Source organism: Hippocampus comes, unplaced genomic scaffold (genome assembly GCF_001891065.2).
Source record: "Hippocampus comes isolate QL1 unplaced genomic scaffold, H_comes_QL1_v1.1 scaffold212, whole genome shotgun sequence".
NCBI classification, from domain to species: domain Eukaryota; kingdom Metazoa; phylum Chordata; class Actinopteri; order Syngnathiformes; family Syngnathidae; genus Hippocampus; species Hippocampus comes.
Window position 1 is genome coordinate 205,297 of NW_017806011.1, and position 18,899 is coordinate 224,195.

General features: G+C 43.3%; 1 protein-coding gene across 2 annotated transcripts; it reads right to left on the reverse strand.

Annotated features, from left to right (window-relative positions):
* Window positions 1–366: 366 nt before the first annotated feature.
* Window positions 367–16,161, reverse strand: jkamp (jnk1/mapk8 associated membrane protein). 2 transcript variants are annotated; one of them, XM_019892551.1, is made up of 7 exons: window positions 16,061–16,161; window positions 15,324–15,403; window positions 12,573–12,727; window positions 9,005–9,211; window positions 4,637–4,818; window positions 4,457–4,533; window positions 367–685 (listed from the first exon to the last, which is right to left on the reverse strand). In XM_019892551.1, exons 1-7 carry the CDS (start codon window positions 16,065–16,067, stop codon window positions 467–469), a joined length of 927 nt encoding a protein of 308 aa, XP_019748110.1. In that variant the 5' UTR covers window positions 16,068–16,161; the 3' UTR covers window positions 367–466. The 2 variants fall into 2 exon arrangements, with proteins under 2 accessions (XP_019748110.1, XP_019748108.1); XM_019892549.1 differs by having other exon boundaries at window positions 15,324–15,406; window positions 16,061–16,139.
* Between the last annotated feature and the right edge of the window lie 2,738 nt (window positions 16,162–18,899).

Consider the following 18,899-nt stretch of genomic DNA (forward strand, 5'->3'; position numbering starts at 1 on the left):
AAACTAGCCGAGACGACACTCGAAGTCGGACGGACACGTTTTTCTGCCAATCTGTGTGTGTCCCTTTTTGTCCAAATATATTTTTTACGACAACTGTCTTGTCCACGGTGTCTTTTGTTCGTTCCACTGGGGTTTAGCAAGTATGTTTATAAAGAAACGAAAATCTCTTTACTGTTACTAGTGTTAGTAACGGCTACGCTCGTGAAAGCAAAACAACAAACTCAAACGCGTCTTCGTTCAATGTTGTCAACTAATATCCGGATTAATTTTCGGCAAATTTTCCTCAATTCTCCGGACAGATTTTCATAAAATTTGAAAAACCCGGAATTCCGGGAAAATCCGCAGGACTTTCATCTCTGAATTATCCAGAAAATATATACACTTGCATAAGAACAACTGACATGACACAACTGTGGGGTAAGAGGCTATAATATACATCTGGTTTCTAAACCATTACTTGGGAGTTTCAGTGTCCGCTCCCACCCTCTGACAGAATGCGGCTTGGCTCTGTGAACTTAGCTGTAGCAATGTAGAACAAAGCAGGACCGGGCACCAAGGCCAACAGTGGCAAGTCCTGCTCCAGTTTGTCCAGGCGTGAGATCGAGATGATGCCATACGCGTGGAGCAACCAGTGACTGAACAGGATGACCAAGCGCTTCTTCTTGACAACCAGGTTCTTGAAGGACTGTTTGGAAAGTGGCAGAACACAAAGAGAGAAAAGAAACCAGCTAGCGTTAGCAACCCTGAACAACAACATGAATCTGAGAGGAAATGGCGGCGCACGAGGACGCAGCGGCCCGGATCTCTCTCCCTCGTCGTGGATTCAGTTTGTTTCTAATTATGTTTGTGTGGTCTTGTGCGAATGTGATCAAGTGTGTGAATGGCTTGTACACATATACCAGTGCAGAGTTAAACAACATTGGACTTGCGAATGAAATCGCGATAAATGCGCACTTCAGAGATACGTGGGATATACCCCCAGCGATAGCCAGACCACCGGGCTCTCCGTGGATTGTCGGGACTAGGAGGCGGCGTAGAGAGCGGAGACAAAAGCGGAGGTGCAGGGCGGGCCTGCTAGCCAGGCTAAGGAAGCAGCCGCTCAGACCAGCGCTGCCAAGCATCTTCCTGATAAATGCCAGATCTATCGTCAACAAAATTGCCAAGATGGAGCTGCTGTTGTCAGACAGTCGCTACACCTGGGACTGTAGAGTGTCTGTAATAACGGAAACATGGCTACATTCACTCATACCGGATGAGGCAATTCAGCTATCGCGTCGAACCACGCACTGCTTCGATTGAAACGACAGCTCCGGAAAGAAGCGAGGAGGGGGCCTTTGCGTCTTTGTTCATCAAGGCTGGTGTACAAACAGTAGAGTAATAAATACTTATTGTTCGCCCGATCTAGAGATGATGACGGTAATCTGTAGGCCATTCTATCTACCGAGAGAGCTAACTGTAGTGCTAATTACAGCTGTGTATATACCCCCCACTGCTAACGTAAACACAGCTCTTTCCAGACCTTCACGACACAATATATGGACAGCAGATGCAGTGCCCTGAGGGTGCCATTATTGTGGCTGGGGACTTTAATCAGGCTTGTTTAAAAACTGTTTTCCCAAAGTTTGCACAATATGTAAAGGACCCCACCAGGGGCAGTAACACACTGGACAGGATCTATTCCAACCTAAAGAGTGCATACAGGACAATACCCCTTCCTCATCTGGGGATGTCTGATCATATCTCACTATTCAGCGTGCCAGCGTATAGACCCATCAGAATAAGAACCAAACCAGTCAGGAAAGCTTTCAAAACCTGGCACGTAGATGCACTCAGCCAGCTCCAGGACTGTTTTGAAAATACGGACTGGACTATTTTTGATCACTTGGACTTAAATGAACGCACTGAGACTGTTTTATTTTACATTAAGACCTGCACTGACAATGTCACAGTGGATAAACAGATCAAAGTGTTCAAAAATGCAAAACCATGGATGACGGGGGAAGTGCGGACACTGCTCAGGGCCGGAGACCGGGAGCTGTATGCCGTGGCCAGGGCAAACCTGAAAAGAGGGATCAAACAAGCCAAAAGGAGCTATGAAGAAAAGGTAGAGAAACAACTGGCGGACAAAAATGCAAGGCAAGTGTGGCGGGGGGACAAACATAAATTACAAGGGCAGTCCACCAGAGGTAAGCGTAGATGCCTCGCTGGCGGAGGAATTAAACATCTTCTTCACCCGCTTTGACGCAGAGAGGTCTCACTCTGCCCCTCTGGCTACACATCAATCCAGCACGCAGTCGCTACAGCTGAAGGAGCATGAGGTGAGAGCAGTCCTGAAAGCCGTGAACCCGCATAAAGGCACAGGACCGGACGGAGTACAGGGGAAAGTGCTGAAGGCCTGTGCAGACCAACTGACAGGGATCCTAACACAGATCTTCAACTCCTCGCTGGCACAGGCCATCGTTCCGTCATGCCTGAAAGCAGCCACCATCATACCCGTCCCCAAGAAACATACCATCAGCAGCCTGAATGATTACAGACCAGTGGCACTGACCCCGGTGGTCATGAAATGTCTTGAGAGGCTAGTTCTTCGCCACCTAAAATCACGCCTCCCACAGAACTTTGACCAGCATCAGTTTGCCTACAGACAAAATAGATCAACAGCTGATGCCATGGGCTCCCCCCAGGGCTGTGTACTGAGCCCCTTCCTGTTTATGCTGTACACACGACTGTACCCCCATGCATGACTCAAATGTCATCGTGAAATTCGCCGATGACACTACATTGGTGGGTCTCATTTCCAATGGCGATGAGACGGCGTACAGGGAAGAGGTACAGAGACTCGTAGGCTGGTGTTTATCAAACAACTTGCAACTGAACACCAGCAAAACAAAGGAGATGGTGATGGACTGGAGGAGGAAGAGAGCAGACCCCTCCCCACTACAGATAGGCGGTGTCTGTGTGGAGAAGGTCTCGACGTTCAAGTTCCTGGGTGTGCATGTAGCGGATGACCTCAAATGGCACACCAACATGGGTGCTTTGGTCGGCAAAGTGCAACAGAGGCTGCACTTCTGAAGATTACTGAACAAATGCCAGACGGGGGCACACCTGCTCCACACATTCTACCGCTCCACGGTGGAGAGCGTATTGGCGTACGGCATCACAGCGTGGTATGCCGGCTGCACGGCCAAGGACAGAAATGCTCTGCAAGGAGTCATAAAGGCGCACAAAAATCGGCTGCCCCCTGCCATCCCTGGATGACATCGTGAACTCAAGGGGGCTACAAAGGGCAAAGAAAATCCTGACTGATCGATCCCACCCTGGCAGGTGCCTCTTCAACCTCCTGCCCTCGGCAGGAAATATAGAGTCATGAGAAGTCGGACTAACAGACACAGAAACACTTTCTATCCCTGGGCAGTCAGGCTGTTGGATCTCAATTTTTAAATCGTGTGCATCTGAATGTGTAGGCCTATGGGAGTGCAATTTTACTATATAGCTCATGATATCACCGACTGTATCTTCAATTAGGTCCGAAATAGTCCACATACTGTCATGTTAATGCATTATTCATATAATTTTGTAAGACAACTTTGACTGTATCTTAATTAAGAGATAAGAAATTAGTGCCGAATATTTTACATATTCTCATGTCAATGCCTGATTCATACAAATTCATATTTTTTGCAAGAACAATCTACTTTAACCCTTCCTTGAACAGTGTATAGTCACAATTTTTAAAAATCCATTCCATAACGTTGAATCTCAATTTTTAAACGTGCGTATGTGATTGTGTGTATGTCTAGGGGAGTGCAATGTATTTATATACTTTTTTGTATTTCACGATACACTTGGCGGTGGAGGCTCCTGCAAAATCTCGTTGTAACAAGTGTGCAATGACAATAAAGTATTCATTCATATTCATTCAGGTTAACTAGGCTGAAACAGAACATTGTTAAATTTCATATAATACAAAGTATATAAAACAGACCCTTAAATTAGTGTTGTAAATTAGCACTTCAGAAAGAACACTGTTCATCATTACAAAATAAAGTGCTGAAATAAACATCAATCGCTTCTAGTAGGCTACAGTGGACAAAGCAGCTATGACGACTTCATGCCTCGCACGCGGGGTGTTCTTCTCGAGTTTAGTTTAGCGAAGAGCTTTGCTATGGCTCGCTTTACTGCTAACGCTTTCGGTGCTAACGTTAGCTGTAGCTGCACTCGCGACTGGGTGCTTTGCATTGATGTAGGAGGCTAAACTTGAACTGCTTCGGTGGTAAGCAAAGTCCTTCCAAATTAGGCACAACACTCTACCTTCAATAGTGCCGTCAGGGCGTTTTTGGAATGCATATTTTCCATTCATTGGGCCGAGAACTCTCTCAAGCCCCTCCATTTTCACCTCTGCTCTCCTCACCTATATGTACAGTATGTACAGTGCACAGAGTACGAATATTCTTACCTGTATCTCAGAGGCAGACATGTACACGGCCAGAGTGACGAGAGAGAGGACGAGTATTATATAGGGAAACGCATAATCTGAAACAAACAAATGGCCATGTAAAATACCTAAACAGAGCATGATTTGAGTGATGGTCAAAATGATCTGAGGAACAACAGAGGAGCAGAAGAGCATACTCACAGAGCAATCCTCCCCCAACAGCCTGGAGCACAGTCAGGATTGGGAAAAAGTACAGAGCAGCATAGATGCTCTTAAATCGATCAGATTTGCCCAGACCACATGCTATCTTTTTAACCAACAGAGGGCGCAGTAGCATCATCAGCACCAAGCAGAAGGCATAGTAGATTAACACGATGGTATAGCTGAGAAAGAGAATTCAGAACAAACTCAATTAGACTTACATTTGACTCATTTCTGACTGATGTTTTTGTACATGTTCTTTGCAAATCCACTGACACTTTTTTGTCGGCAACCTTCACAAGTTCTCCACTGGTGCGCTAAAGGTGCTTATTTGTCATAAAATGAGTACAGTGGTATCTCTACTTACGAACGTCTCTTCATATAAATTTTTCAAGTTACGAAACGCCTCCACAGGAAAATATTGTTTCTTGTTACGAAAGAAATTTCAAGATATGAAAGATAAAAATAAAGTATGGACCGCTACTCGCAGCTCCGAGTTTCCTGAACGCAACATACTGAGAGCTGCTCTGCCATTGGCTTTTACCGAGCCTCCACAGGAAAATATTGTTTCTTGTTACGAAAGAAATTTCAAGATATGAAAGGTAAAAATAAAGTATGGACCGCTACTCGCAGCTCCGAGTTTCCTGAACGCAACATACTGAGAGCTGCTCTGCCATTGGCTTTTACCGAGCATCATCCTGGCATCCCATTGGCTAAGAGGGACTTCGTCCGTAAGTGTCTGTGTGTATCAATAGATGATATACTGTATGTCTTTGCAGCGTCTCGTCATTCGCCCCTCCAGCCATGAGGCATTCTGATTGTTTTACGTAAATATGAATGACCCAGAAAGTGTTCACCAGTCGGGCGATCGCTCACTAGGCTGATGTTTGCCTTGGACATTTTCGAAGAATTGTTAAAAGCCGACAAAAGCAAACATCCTTAGATCAGTTCTTGACAAAACGGCAAGCAAAATCCACTTCTGAGAGAGGACATGGACTAAAGAGGGCAAAAAATGATGAGGCTGCAGTTAAAAGTTAAATGGCCATCATTTTTATTCTTTATTCTTTGTCTTTTACATTATACACAACTCTCATTTATTGTGTGATAATGTAATTGTAACATGCATTTGTTACATATTTTGAAGCATTTTTATAATTCAAACATTTGTGTCTGAATGGTGCGGGTCTTGGAATGGATTAGGGCATTTACATCTACTTACAAAATTTTCTCGTTAAAAATTTTCTTCTAGAACATATGAATTTTGTCAGTAGAGGTACCAGGTTATTTTTTCTTTATCTTCTCCGTTTTTAGAGGTAACATTGGAGTAGAAAGAACCGATCGATGTTCATCATGCTAATATCAACCTAGTCATCTGCCTGAAGAGCGAGTCGATCGTATTTAATTCTCCAACTATAGACACACAAACTCTTGTCGCTAGTTGCACATATTTTAACACAGTTGTACAAATATGTTAACATTATACAGTCAAACCTCGGTTTTTGAACGTCTCTGTTCTCGACCAAATCGGTTTTCGACCAAAAATTTCGAGTTTTTTATGCCTCGGATGACGAACGAATTTTGGTTCTCGAACAAACTGAGCGCACTTGAACGCGTCACTTGACTCCTCTCGCCTTCCTTACCTTCCTCGTGTAGCGTTCTATTGTGAACAGACGTGTTGAGTAAAGATTTTTTTTTTTTTTTTTTAAAGAGCGTGGTTTCGGTTTTCGAACAAATCCGTTTTCGAACAGCCTTCTGGAACGGATTATGGTCGAAACCCGAGGTATGACTCTCAAATTTGTCAAAGAGTAATGGGAGGTGCTCTTGTAAATGTGAGATGTTGGAACTTCTGGCTATCTTTTATCTTGCCAAGTAGCGATGCCCCAAAAATTCCCAAACAACTGGGGCCCTAGTGACCGTTTCCTGGGCACAGGTCACTGGGGCCCCACTCTGGAGCCAAGCCTGAAACTAGGGCTTGCTGGCGAGCGTCTGAAAAGGCAATGTGAGTCCCCTTTGCCATGGTCTCACCATCTGTGGGAGGGGCCAAGGGGTCAGGTGCCCTGTGAGCTGAATGGCGGCAAATGACTAGGGACCTTGGCGGTCTGATCCCCAGCTCGGGAAACTAGCTCTTGAGACATAGAATGTCATCTCGAGCTGGTGTGCGAAGTAGAGAGGTTCTGACTAGATACAGTCAGGCTCGTCGACACACAGCTTGGGCTCTCGTGCAATTCCTCTCGAGAGGGATTGGAGACTCTGAGAGAGGCGTCGAGCAGGTGCGGGCATAATTATTGGCCCCCAGTTTTGTGCCTGTATGTTGGGGTTCACCCCGGTGAACGAGAGGGTGTCCTCCCGCCACCTTCGGATGGGGAGACGGGTCCTAACCATTGTTTGTGCCAATGCACCAAACAGCAGCTCAGAATATCCACCCTTTTTTGATTCCTTGGAGGGAGAACGCTTCCCCTCAGGACCGCATCGTTCTGCTGGGTGTCTTCAATAAATACGTGAGCAATAACAGTGAGAAGGGCGTGATTGCGAGGGCTGGCCTCTCTGGTCTGAAACTTCTGTGTTTGTCACCAATTACCCACAAACATCATGTTCAAACATAAGGGTCTTTATATGTGCTGATCGGCTTTGTAGTTGTGTCATTAAATTTGCGGACTAGGGTGGGCTCTCATCTCTCTGCGGTTGACGTCACAGAGGTGGTTTAAAAGCTCCTCAGTCCAGGGGGTGGATGAGATCGCCCAAAGTTGCAAAAGGCTCTGGATGTTGTCGGGCTGTCCTGGTTGACACGCCACTACAACATCACATGGAACGTGTTACTGGATTGGCAGACCCCTCTTTTCAAGACAGGGGAACGGAGGGTGTGTTCCAATTATAGAGGCATCACATAACTCAACTTCCTGGTATGATCTATTCAGGGGTGCTGGAGAGGAGAGCCTGTCGCGAGGTCAAATCTCTGATTTGGAAGAAGAAATTTGTTTTTTTGTCCTGGCTGTGGGACAGTAGGCACAGTCCTCAAGGGTACATGGGAGTTTGCCCAACCAGTCACCATGTGTTTAGTGGACTTGTAGAAGGCGTTTGTCTCTTGGCAAGTTCTATGGTGGATGCTTTTTGGAATATGTACCAGTCCGCATTGCCGGATTCACTTCCAGTGAGGGTTGGACTGCACCAAAGCTGCCCCTTGTCACCAATTCTGTTCATAACTTTTATAGACAAAATTTCTCGGCGCAGCAGAGGAGATTCGGGGGGCTGGTTTAGTGGGCTAAGTATTGCACCTCTGTTTTTTGCAGATGATGATGCTCTCTCGGCTTCAAGCTGTGATCTTCAGCCGAATGTGAAGCTGGTGAAATAAAAATGAGCGCCTCCAAATCTGAGACCATGGTCCTCAGTCGTAAAAGGATGAAGTGCCCTCTCTAGGTTAGGGTTGAGATTTTGCCCCAAATAGAGGAGTTCAAGTATCTTGGGGTCTTGTTCACAAGTGAGGGCAGGATGGAGCGTAAGATCGATAGACAGTTTGGCGCAGTGTCTGCTGCGATGAGGACTCTGTATCGGTGTGTCGTGGTGAAGAAAGAGCTGAACCAAAGAGCGAAGCTCTCGATTTAGCGGTCGATCTTCGACCCTACCCTTACCTATGGTCACGGGCTATGGGTAGTGACCGAAATAACAAGATCCCGGATACAAGATGCCGAAATGAGCGTCGCCTGCAGGTTGTCTGAGCTTTGCCTTAGAGGTAGGGTGAGACGTTCAGTCATTCGGGAAGGACTTAGAGTCGAGCCACTGCTCCTCCACATTGAGAGGAGCTGGACGAGGTGGTTTGAGCATCTGATTAAGATGCTTCTTGGACGCCTCCCATGTAAGGTGTTTTGGGCATATCCCACCAGCAGGAGTCCCCACGGACAATCCAGGACATGCTGCAAAGATTATGTCTCCTGTCTGGCGTGGTTATGCCTTGGGATCCCTCCGGAAAGTTGGAAGAAATGGCTGGAGTGAGGGAAGTGTGGGGTTCCCTGCTGAAGCTGCTGCTTCCGCGACCGGACCCTGGATAAGCGGTAGATAATGGATGTATGGAGTTTGAAAGTTTTGAAACTGACTTTTGAAAACAGTGGTATACCTTGAAAATGGTTATTGGCCCATTTCAATTTTGGGGTTGATCCTTTTGTTTTCATACAGTACTTGGAGTGAAACTAATTATACACTTTTTATGAAGCATACTTTCATTCTCTGACAGATACTGAAATACGACCACTATGAAATAATGGCATTGCTGGTAGTGTGAAATGATTTAAATGGATGTTTTCTTGTTAAAAATAGTTTTCAGTTGAAAAATAGGATGTGGCGGTTTGAGAAGGAAGACTTGCAGTCAGGACTTACAGTGGGTAGACAGCCTCCTGGGTGCAGTGTAAAGTGTTGATGTAGTCTGGGCTGGGATTATACAGCATGGTGTACCAGTCCGACAGCATCTGAACTCGACAGGAGTTGATACTGAGCATCCCTATTGGCTCTGTGACCAACAGCGTAACCACAGCAGACACGCTGCACTCCAACAAGGCTGTGATGTGCTGTAGCAAAGCACTGGAACTGAAGTCAGAAAATGAAAGACGTTATTAATGGTTTTGCATCCCCAACAACAATCCAGCAGAACCACTGAGATTCAACACAATCTGTTTGGTGATGTTCATTGATGTCCAACTTGTTGGTATTTCAACATTACTATTCCCAAGGAAACAGACGAGACTAGCCTCGATCAAACAAAGATCCCGCAAAATTGGCACATCAAAGACATAACGTGCAAAGACGTAACATGTATCCAGCTATTGCCCTCCGTACAACAGAATAAGTCAAGGTTCACTTCAAAAATATCAGCTTTAAAAGCCATGATTTCACACTGAATAAGTACATTTGTGACTGAACTGAAACAAGATCTTTGTTTCAGTATGCATACTTTGTATTTTTGTTCGGTGCTTTACTGTGAGGTTTTTCTGACATAAAATAGGTGCCTTGGGGTCTGCAAGGATGTCATCATTAGTCTCCTTAATAAATGCTCAAGTACCGTAATTTCCGTACTATAAACCACAACTTTTGTCACACTGTTTCAACTCTGCAGCTTATTTAACTCATTCAGTACTAGCCATTTTCAGAACCGTAGGAAAAAAAAGACTTTCAGTCTTGGAAAAAAAAGCTAGGAAAAAAGAAAACCTAAGTACATGGGATTGAATGTGTGAAGTCTGAAAAGACATATAAATATGTCTTTGGGAGTGAATGAGTTAATGAAGCGGCCTATATAAAGATTTTTCAAATGGCTGCCAGTTAGCGCTCGAGAATAAAAGGAAGAAGAGTGAGAGAAGTTGATAAATACGTATCGAGGAAGACGCTATTATCTGTCACATTGAAAACAACCGGCCATGAGAGGATGCAGCTGTTTTGGGCTGCACTGCAACCACCATGGATTATTATGCCCCCCCCCCCAAAAAATAAATAAATAAACTGCCGAAAGACATTGTCGTGAAAGTTGACACGAAAGCGCAGATGGTAGAAAGCCGAATGAAGAAATGGTTGACCAAGTGTTTCGGCAAGCGAAGATTTTTTTCATTGAAAAAAAAAAAAAAAGCATTATTCGACGGTGAAGTGACTTTTATGTTTTTTTTTTTTGTTTTTTTTTAAACCAGCCCTGTTAGTGCTGTTTTACTGGCGTGGTGCTGCTGCGTTACAGGCACTATTTGGAGAGAAAAGTTCAGGGACGTTATTAAAACTTTGAAAAAGCTTTCTGTGGCCCTTCTTTGTAAATATCTCATGTTACAATGAGGGCACCTGCAGCTGAAAGACAGGTGCGCCTTGTGTGTGTGTATAAAATTGTTTTTTCCTTTAAAAATATTGTGGGTGCATCTTATAATCAGGTCCGGAAATTACGGTAATTAAATAAGTCTTTTATGATGCCCATAGACCTAGACGTCGTAATTCATATCCAATAGGCATAGAGGAGTTATTATGAATTATTGTGTATTATTAGTATCTACCGGTACTTGATGATAATCTTACATGAATGTACGCGCCAAAGAACCAAACGGGACACATGCCGAACAAACCAAAACAGTCTCACTGCACCGTTGAGGTTTTCAAAAAGCAATCCATCCCTCAATGTGACGTTTTATTTCCATTTCCCTTCTACAAACCCAAAGCGAATGAAGTTGGGACGCTGTATTAAACATAGATAACAGAATATAATGATTTGCAAATCGTGTTTAACTTTTTTTTATTGAGTACACTAAAAACACAAGATAAATATCTTCTGTGATTTGTTCCAATAAATGAATTTGAATTCAAAATTCTTTACTGACATCGACACATTGATTTGTTTGAAACATTGGACATGTTATGATACCGGACACATGGGTAATTTTATAATCAGAGCTTTCCTAACATATTCAAGATAAAGGCAAGACCAAATGCTTGTTTAATTTTAATAGAGATCACAAAAAAAACAATCACAAATCAACTAAAAATGAACTTGACCTTACATTACAAAGTATAACAGGAAGCTAAATCATAGTACCGTATTTTCACGACCATTCGGCGCACCGTATTGTTGGGCGCAGTCTCAGTAACGGGTGCTATTTCTGTATTTGACACATACACAAAACGCACTGTATTATTGGGCGCAGCCAGGCATGGTAAAACATACGCCAGCTTAAACATACGGCATGCATGCACGCACGCTAAAAACACGTTAGCTTGAAACATACGGTAGAATGCATGCACGCTAAAACATACCAGGTATGTTAGCTTAAAGCATACGGTAGCAGCTAAGACATACGGACACACGCTAAAAACACGTTTTTAAAAAGGGCAACGGAAGCAAAACTGAGTTCGGTTGAACTTTATTTAGCCATTTTACAATGTACTCACGCGACTGGTACCTGCTAGGGGCGTGCCTTTAGCGTCCTCTTACACGCCTACCCTTCACTCATTGGCGACTGGTACCTGCTAGGGACGTGCCTTTAGCATCCTCTTACATGCCCACCCTTCACTCATTGGCGGACTTCTGCATGCCTGTCGTCACTCACGTCCGCCTTTTCTCTTTATAAACAACATGTCGGCCAGACTTGCTCTCAGTCAGGCTTCGGAACTCGGCGCATACACTAGACGCTCCGCATTATAAGGCGTCCTGTCCATTTTGGAGAAAATTTAAGACTTTTAATGGCGCCTTATAGTCGTGAAAATAGGGTAATTGGTCAGAAATGTAGTTTTTCCAAATTTTTGCACACCCCGAATACCAAGGTGTTTCAAACCAACTAAATCCCTTAAAATAGAGCTGCCTCACCCCTAAGACAAACTCAACAATGGCGTTTATGCGATGCAATGCAGTGAGGAGGGAAACAACCATGACATTGGCAAGTGGCTTCATCAGGTCCAGTATTCAGAGTTAATTGTCATCTCAAGCAGAAGGGAGAATCTTTTGAGGATCGGGAGGACTGCTGGTTTGAAAGGTATCAAAGAAGGCACCAATGGTAACGCTATCTCTAAGTAGAGGAGGTTTAAGGTGTCTGCCAACAATAATGTCCAGACATCCCTTCCCCCAAAGATTATCTCATTCCACGGGAAGGTTGGCTCGAATGAGCTCTTTTGCCACAAGACAAGCGTGTGCCCAATTGTTATGCAGGACAGTCATTTCACTGACCACGTCTGGCAGCAACAACACACCCACACGGAGCATCAACAGGGATACTCCACGTATAAAAATTTCGAACTGAAGAAGGCTTTTAGATGAAAGGTGAAACCTCTTCAACATGAACACGTCCAGTTACCGCAATTTAAAGTTCGAAGATTACCATCACCCAGGAAGACTAAGCGTCTAACTATACATACTGCAGTGCTGTTGTTAGTTGGTTCATAGTTTCAAGTTTTGCATTTGAGCAATTAGGCATTTTAAAATAATCCTCACCTCTTCTTACCAGAATACCACTCAATGAAGAACCAATGAAGCATGAGAGGTAGCATGGCCATGAAGCCGAGATAGAGCCAATCATAAAGTTGAGGAGACTCGGTGCAGCGCTCACACACTTTCTGGTGATTGGCTCGCTCTCCACGAGGGCAAACCTGCAGTTGATCAAAAACCACGATTACGTATGACCTCCACACATTAACACACACACACACACACACACACACACACACACACACACACACACACACACACACACACACACGTATACAGTGAGATGAACAAGTATTTGATACACTGCTGATTTTTGAAGTTTTCCCCACTTACAAATTAGGTCGAGGTCTGTAATTTGTATGAAATGTACTCTTCAACGAAAAGGGACTGAATCTAAAACAAAAATCCAGAAAATCACTGTTGATTTTTAAATAATGAATTTACATTTGATTGTACGAGTATTTGATCGCCCATCAACCAGTAAGAATTTCAGCTCCCACTGATGTGTGAAGCCCTCCTGTCTGTCCTGTGTTAACTTCACCTGTTTGAACTCGTTACCTGTGTAAACGACACATGTCCACACACTCAAAACAAATTCCAACCTCTCCACAAAAGCCAAGTCCAGAGCGCTGTGCAAGGACATCAGGGATAAAACTGTAGACCCGCAAAAGGCTGGGATGGGCTACAGGACAAGAGACAAGCAGCTTGGTGTGAAGGCAACAACTCTTGGTGCAATGATCAGAAAACAGAAGAAATTCAAGACGACGGTCAATCTCCCTCGGTCTGAAGTGCCTTGCAAGATCTCTCTTCATGGGGCATCAATGATCCTGAGGACGTTGAGGGATGAGCCCATCACTACACGGCAGGACCTGGTGAATGACCTGAATAGAGCTGGGAGCACAGTGTCAAGGAAAACCATCAGTAACATACTGCGCCATCATAAATTAAAATCCTGCGGCGCATGAAAGGCAGGGGGGCCTTGCATGTGCCGCATGCAGGATTTTAATTCATGACGGCACTCAAGCCACCGCATGTCAAGGCCCTGAAGCTTGCCAATGACCATCTGGATGATCCAGAGGAGGAATGGAGGCAGGTTATTTGGTCTGATGAGACATAAGTGAAGCTTTTTGGTCAAAATTCCTCTCACCGTGTTTGGAGGAAGAGGAAGGATGAGTACAACCCCAAGAACACCATCCCAACTGTGAAGCATGGAGGTGGAAACATCATTCTTTGGGAATGCTTTTCTCCAAACGGGACGGGACAACTGCACCGTATTGAGGGGAGGATGGATGGGGCCATGTATTGTGAGCTCTTGGTCAACAATCTCCTTCCCTCAGTAAGAGCATTGAAAATGGGTCGTGGCAGGGGGGTTCCAGCATGACAGCGACCCGGAACACACAGCCAGGGCAACGAAGGAGTGGCTCCGGACGAAGCCTCTCAAGGTCCTGGAGTGGCCTAGCCAGTCTCCAGACCTGAATCCAATCGAAAATCTTTGGAGCGAGCTGAAAGTCCGTGTTGCCCAGCGACAGTTATGCAACCTGAACGCTCTGGAGTAGATCTGTATGGAGGAGTGGGCCAAACTCCCTGCTGCAGTGTCGAACAACCTGGTGAAGAACTATAGAAAACATCTGATCTTTGCAGGGATGAGAGTGGCTAGTGATGAAAAAATCTGAAAATCAGCCGGGGGTCTGGAGGCAACGCCCCGGACGGGGGCCCAGGGGGGAAAAGCCCCCGGAAGCTAATGGATTTTAGAGATTTTAAAGCCTTAAAACCATTCATTTTATGAATAAAATGTTAAATTTTTTGTTGAAATACCATTCCCTATTTGCTTAAAAAATTGCCAATTGATATTAAACATACTAAAGATGAAGTGTATTCAATGTACACACGACTTGAAACTTTCACAGAAAAAAAGTTTTTCAGATCCGCTTTTTCAGATAGCTTCGTCACAAGTCTCAATAACATTCAGCATTTTGTTTAATACACACTATATAAACGAGTAATTTCAATACACTACATCCCTTGTGCAAAACCATTCGCAATTCGTGGTAAAGGGGTTTAGGAAGGCGAACACGGATCGGTTGTGATTCTGCATTTGCCGATATAGCGATCAATCACAAAAAGTAAAACATTGGTTTTAGCCTACATGCGAAGAAACGACAAATTAATGCTTCGCGAGAAAAAACGGTATTCAAAATGGATGCTTGCGAACTTTATTTGTAAACATTACGAGTCCAGCGTCTGCCGAAGACAAGTCCGGCAGCCCAGAAATAACACCAGACCTCCCCGCAAAAAAATGTTCTCAACGGATTTGGAACAATATAAAAAAGGTCAATTTTGACTGGAAAAAAAGTGGAATTCTGCCAAAAAGCGGAAAAATCTCATCCCTGTCTTTGTAATTGCAAAGGTTTCTCTAACAAATATTGAGTGCTGTTTGTCTGATGTATCAAATACTTTTGTCCTGCAATAAAATGTTAATTATTTAAAAATCATCTACTATGATTTTTCTGATTTTTGTGTTAGATTCTGTCCCTCATAGTTTTAGAGTACCTTTTGATACAAATTACGGACCTCTACCTGCTTTATAAGTGGGAAAACTTCAAAAATCAGCAGTGTATCAAATACTTGTTCTCCCCACTATATACACACACACACACACACACACACACACACACACACACACACATCGTGTTTCACTGTTAATTCACATACGCTTTTCAGTTCTTCACAAAAAATATTTATATGGTTTATACTTACACCACAGTCTCTTTCCATCGACCCATTGAACATTATTCTGCCACAGTACAGGCCTGGGCATGTTGCACTCATGGCCACAGCTGCTCGGGATAGATGGATGGAAATATTTTACTGATTACGAATACAAAATTCAATATGTTAATCCATGGTACATACATTCGGACAGTTAGTTTGAATCAGTACTATAAAGCATAAATATGCAGCAGTATTTAAGGAAAAAGAGTCGATAAATTGCCCGAATTACAACTGGTTCTGCTAAGCTAAATGTTGTGTGACAACACACAAATACCTACGTTACAATGCAACTGTAAACCGCACATATCTAATAAGGAGAAAATAGATATTTTCTTCTGAAATTTAACTCAAAATGTTTCATTACGACTACTACTATCAATTGTATTCCCATGGTCTGTGGTACTGAGACCAACTGCCAAAGTGCAAATCAGCACGTTCACAAAAACTAGAACCCGTACACATATTCAGTTCTATTCGCTGGCTGCATTGCCTCATAAATAAACAATGACATTGCCGTATGGTAAAATCCATGCATATATGTAATTCGTAGATGTAGTGCTAGTGTTAAGAGACGCTACCATAATGTACACAATTTCATCCAATTTAGCGATCCAGCACATCGATCATTCGAATGTGGGTGACAGTTAACTACTTAGTTTAGATAGACTCGGGTGAAAACGGCATACTTAAGCTTTTGACTGATGTTAAGAAACAACACAAACCTATCATGGCAAACAATTCAACGCCTCCGGTGTTGAGGTAGATGGTATTGAGACCTTCAAAAAGCGGAAACAGTTTTCAGCCACCTTCCGCTGCCACACGAAGTATTTCACGTAGACACCACTTTGAGCCAGCCCTGCAATACGTCAGTCCTTCCGCCATATTAGGTGTGGGAGATAGGCCACAAATTAATGCAAGTAAGTGAACCGATATACATAATGTACAAAGGTAATATCTATCCGTCAACACACACACACGCGCGGGCACAAAAAGGGGTGGTTCAACACTCGCAGAAATAAAATTAAAAACAACTTTTCATTTTTTTTTCAGAATAGATCATTCCAAAATCAATGAAAAACATCTTCAACGATTCTTTATTAAAAACAATAATTAGTATCTGGATCCTTTTCATTTCAAGATTAAGCTCATATTTTGCCGGCGCTGTCCGCTAGCTAGAGATTTACGGCAGCAATACTCGCCATTACGTGATGATGTATGTTTGGAAGATTTGAATCGAATTTATTTAAAAGTCAAATCTCCAAAACGTTTATGGCACATTTCCTTCAACTTTGTTGGATTACTTCATCAGGTCAAGGAGAGATAAAAAGGTACATCCTTTCCAACATTGGAAAAGACAGCACCGTTTCAAAGGAATTCAATTCCACTTTTCCTAATTGACATCATTGCGTAACAATGAGTATTGCTGATATAACGCTCTAGTTTGCACACTTTATACCTGGAAAACATTATTTAGGAAATGCAATGATAAAATAATACATACAGATACTAATTGTTGTTTTGTTAAGGATCACTGATGACGTTGTTCATTGATTTTGGAATTGCCCATTTTCTAATTATGTAAATCGTCGAAAGGGTTCTGTCAGTCGTCATCTGTACCTGTGGGTAAAAAACAAAAAAAGCAAAAAAGGACGTTTCGCTTCTCTCACAGAAGCTTCGTCAGCGGTAGACAACCCTGAAGTCTCCGTGAAGACTCCGGGAAGTTGCTCTGCGCTAAAAAGCTGAGCGTGGCCTGTTTGAGGACTGGGTGGGGATGGTTAGTCACGCCCCTATTGGTTTATTAGAGGCCCATTGGTTTCTAAATTCCCTATCATTGGGTCTTGATTAGGCCTATTGTTTGGGCTAAGGCTGAATAGCTACTTTCAGTTAGCCTGATCAGCATGTCTATGTCCCTTACTGGTCAACAAGTTATTGTAAATAGGAGACAGGTTAAATCTGATTATGTAAAGGTGTTTATAAATTTGCCTTTGGAGCAGAGTGGGAGCAATCGTATTAGTTTAGCAAAAACTGTCATGGTTGATCTGTTTGGGACCAACATGTGGCTCTGCCAGGTCCTCCTACAACGGCACACTTCTTGGTCATCGTGTCATGAGTAGGTTCTTTGTTAAAAGGACTCCCGGCCCGACCACTCAGTCTTGGGTCATTGCTTTTTGTTGCTGTCACTGCTTTTGTTGGTTAGTGTTTGTGTCTTATTGCCATGGATTTTTTTTGGATTGCTTTCACCTTGTTTTTACGTCTGCCATAGGTTTTTGTTTGTTACTTTGGATTCTTGTTTTCAAGACTTTGTTTGTTCTGGATTTAGTTTTCTCAGTGTTTTGTTCATACAGTTTGTCAGGTGTATGGCAAAACGAGGCCTTCTGAAGCTCTGAGCCTTTTTTGAACCACTGTGTCATAAAATGGTTCACTACCCGAAGCTGCATTCAGTACCCTTGGGTGACCTCTAGTGTCAGTAGGGATAATTGTGCTTTCGGATTCATCCAAAAGAACCACTAAAAATGTGACATGCTTCTTGTGTATAATAAAACTCAACATAGCAATTTTTAATGTGGAAACTTGTCAAGCGACATGGCAGTGGTGTTTTATGAATTTGTAATTTGTACCCCAACGTATAAATTATAGCCTTGAAGCAACAATATATATCAAATGTGGGGAAAAAAAAGACTTGAAATTTTGTTTGTCATTCATCTTTTTGGGATTGTGCTTGGTGTACTCAATGTTTATACTTGACATTGTGCTTCGTTTACTGAATGCTTGTGTAACTCATTCTTATTGAGGAATAGCAATTTTTGCACGGTAGAAGGGCCTGTAAACAAAATGACAACACGTTACTCATGGCCGACTTCATTTTACCTTGTATGTATTTGCCATCCCGTCAGTGTCACGTTGCGAGGTGGTGGTGGACCCCAAAAAGCAGGCAGGAGGGAGGAGCAGGGTCAACTTGAAGAAGTGTATTGAAACAGAGAAAACTAAATCCAAAACAAACATAGTCCAAAGTAGCAAACAAAAATCACAACTTTAGCTAAAACAGAACCGTGACCAACATGACCGAAACAAACCTGACAGCAGCAGACAAACAGCAACAAACAAACATGACAGTAGCAAAGAGCAATAATGACCCAATGCTGAGTGATCGGGCTCGGAGTCCTTTTAAAACACTAATTACCTAATGACCAACAGGTGTGCAGCTGCAGGGGAAGCCCTACAGTGTCACCTGTTGGTCCCAAACCGAATCATGACAGTCAGTAAGAACGGCTCCTCTTGAATATTATACTATACAATACTGCTGAATAGTACTGCTTGAATGACATCACCACTGTCGGCACGATCTCTCACAAATCTTACTTGTCCTAATAATTTAGCAATGTGGGAATTTGGTGTCAGTAGAGCTTCAAACATGATGCATGATATCACCACTAATCCTAACTTTGCAAACATGTTGCATTAAAGCAGGGGTGCCCATTACGACGATCCTGATCTACCGGTAGATCTAGGACTCGTCCCAATAAGATCTGAAAGGTGGAGAGGAGAAAAAAAAAAAAAAAA

Coding starts and splice junctions, on each gene's coding strand:
- jkamp (XM_019892549.1), bottom strand. Junction 12,728..15,323: donor CGATGGAAAGAGACTGTGGT/GTAAGTATAAAC, acceptor GATCAACTGCAG/GTTTGCCCTCGTGGAGAGCG. Junction 9,212..12,572: donor TGGTATTCTGGTAAGAAGAG/GTGAGGATTATT, acceptor TTCTGACTTCAG/TTCCAGTGCTTTGCTACAGC.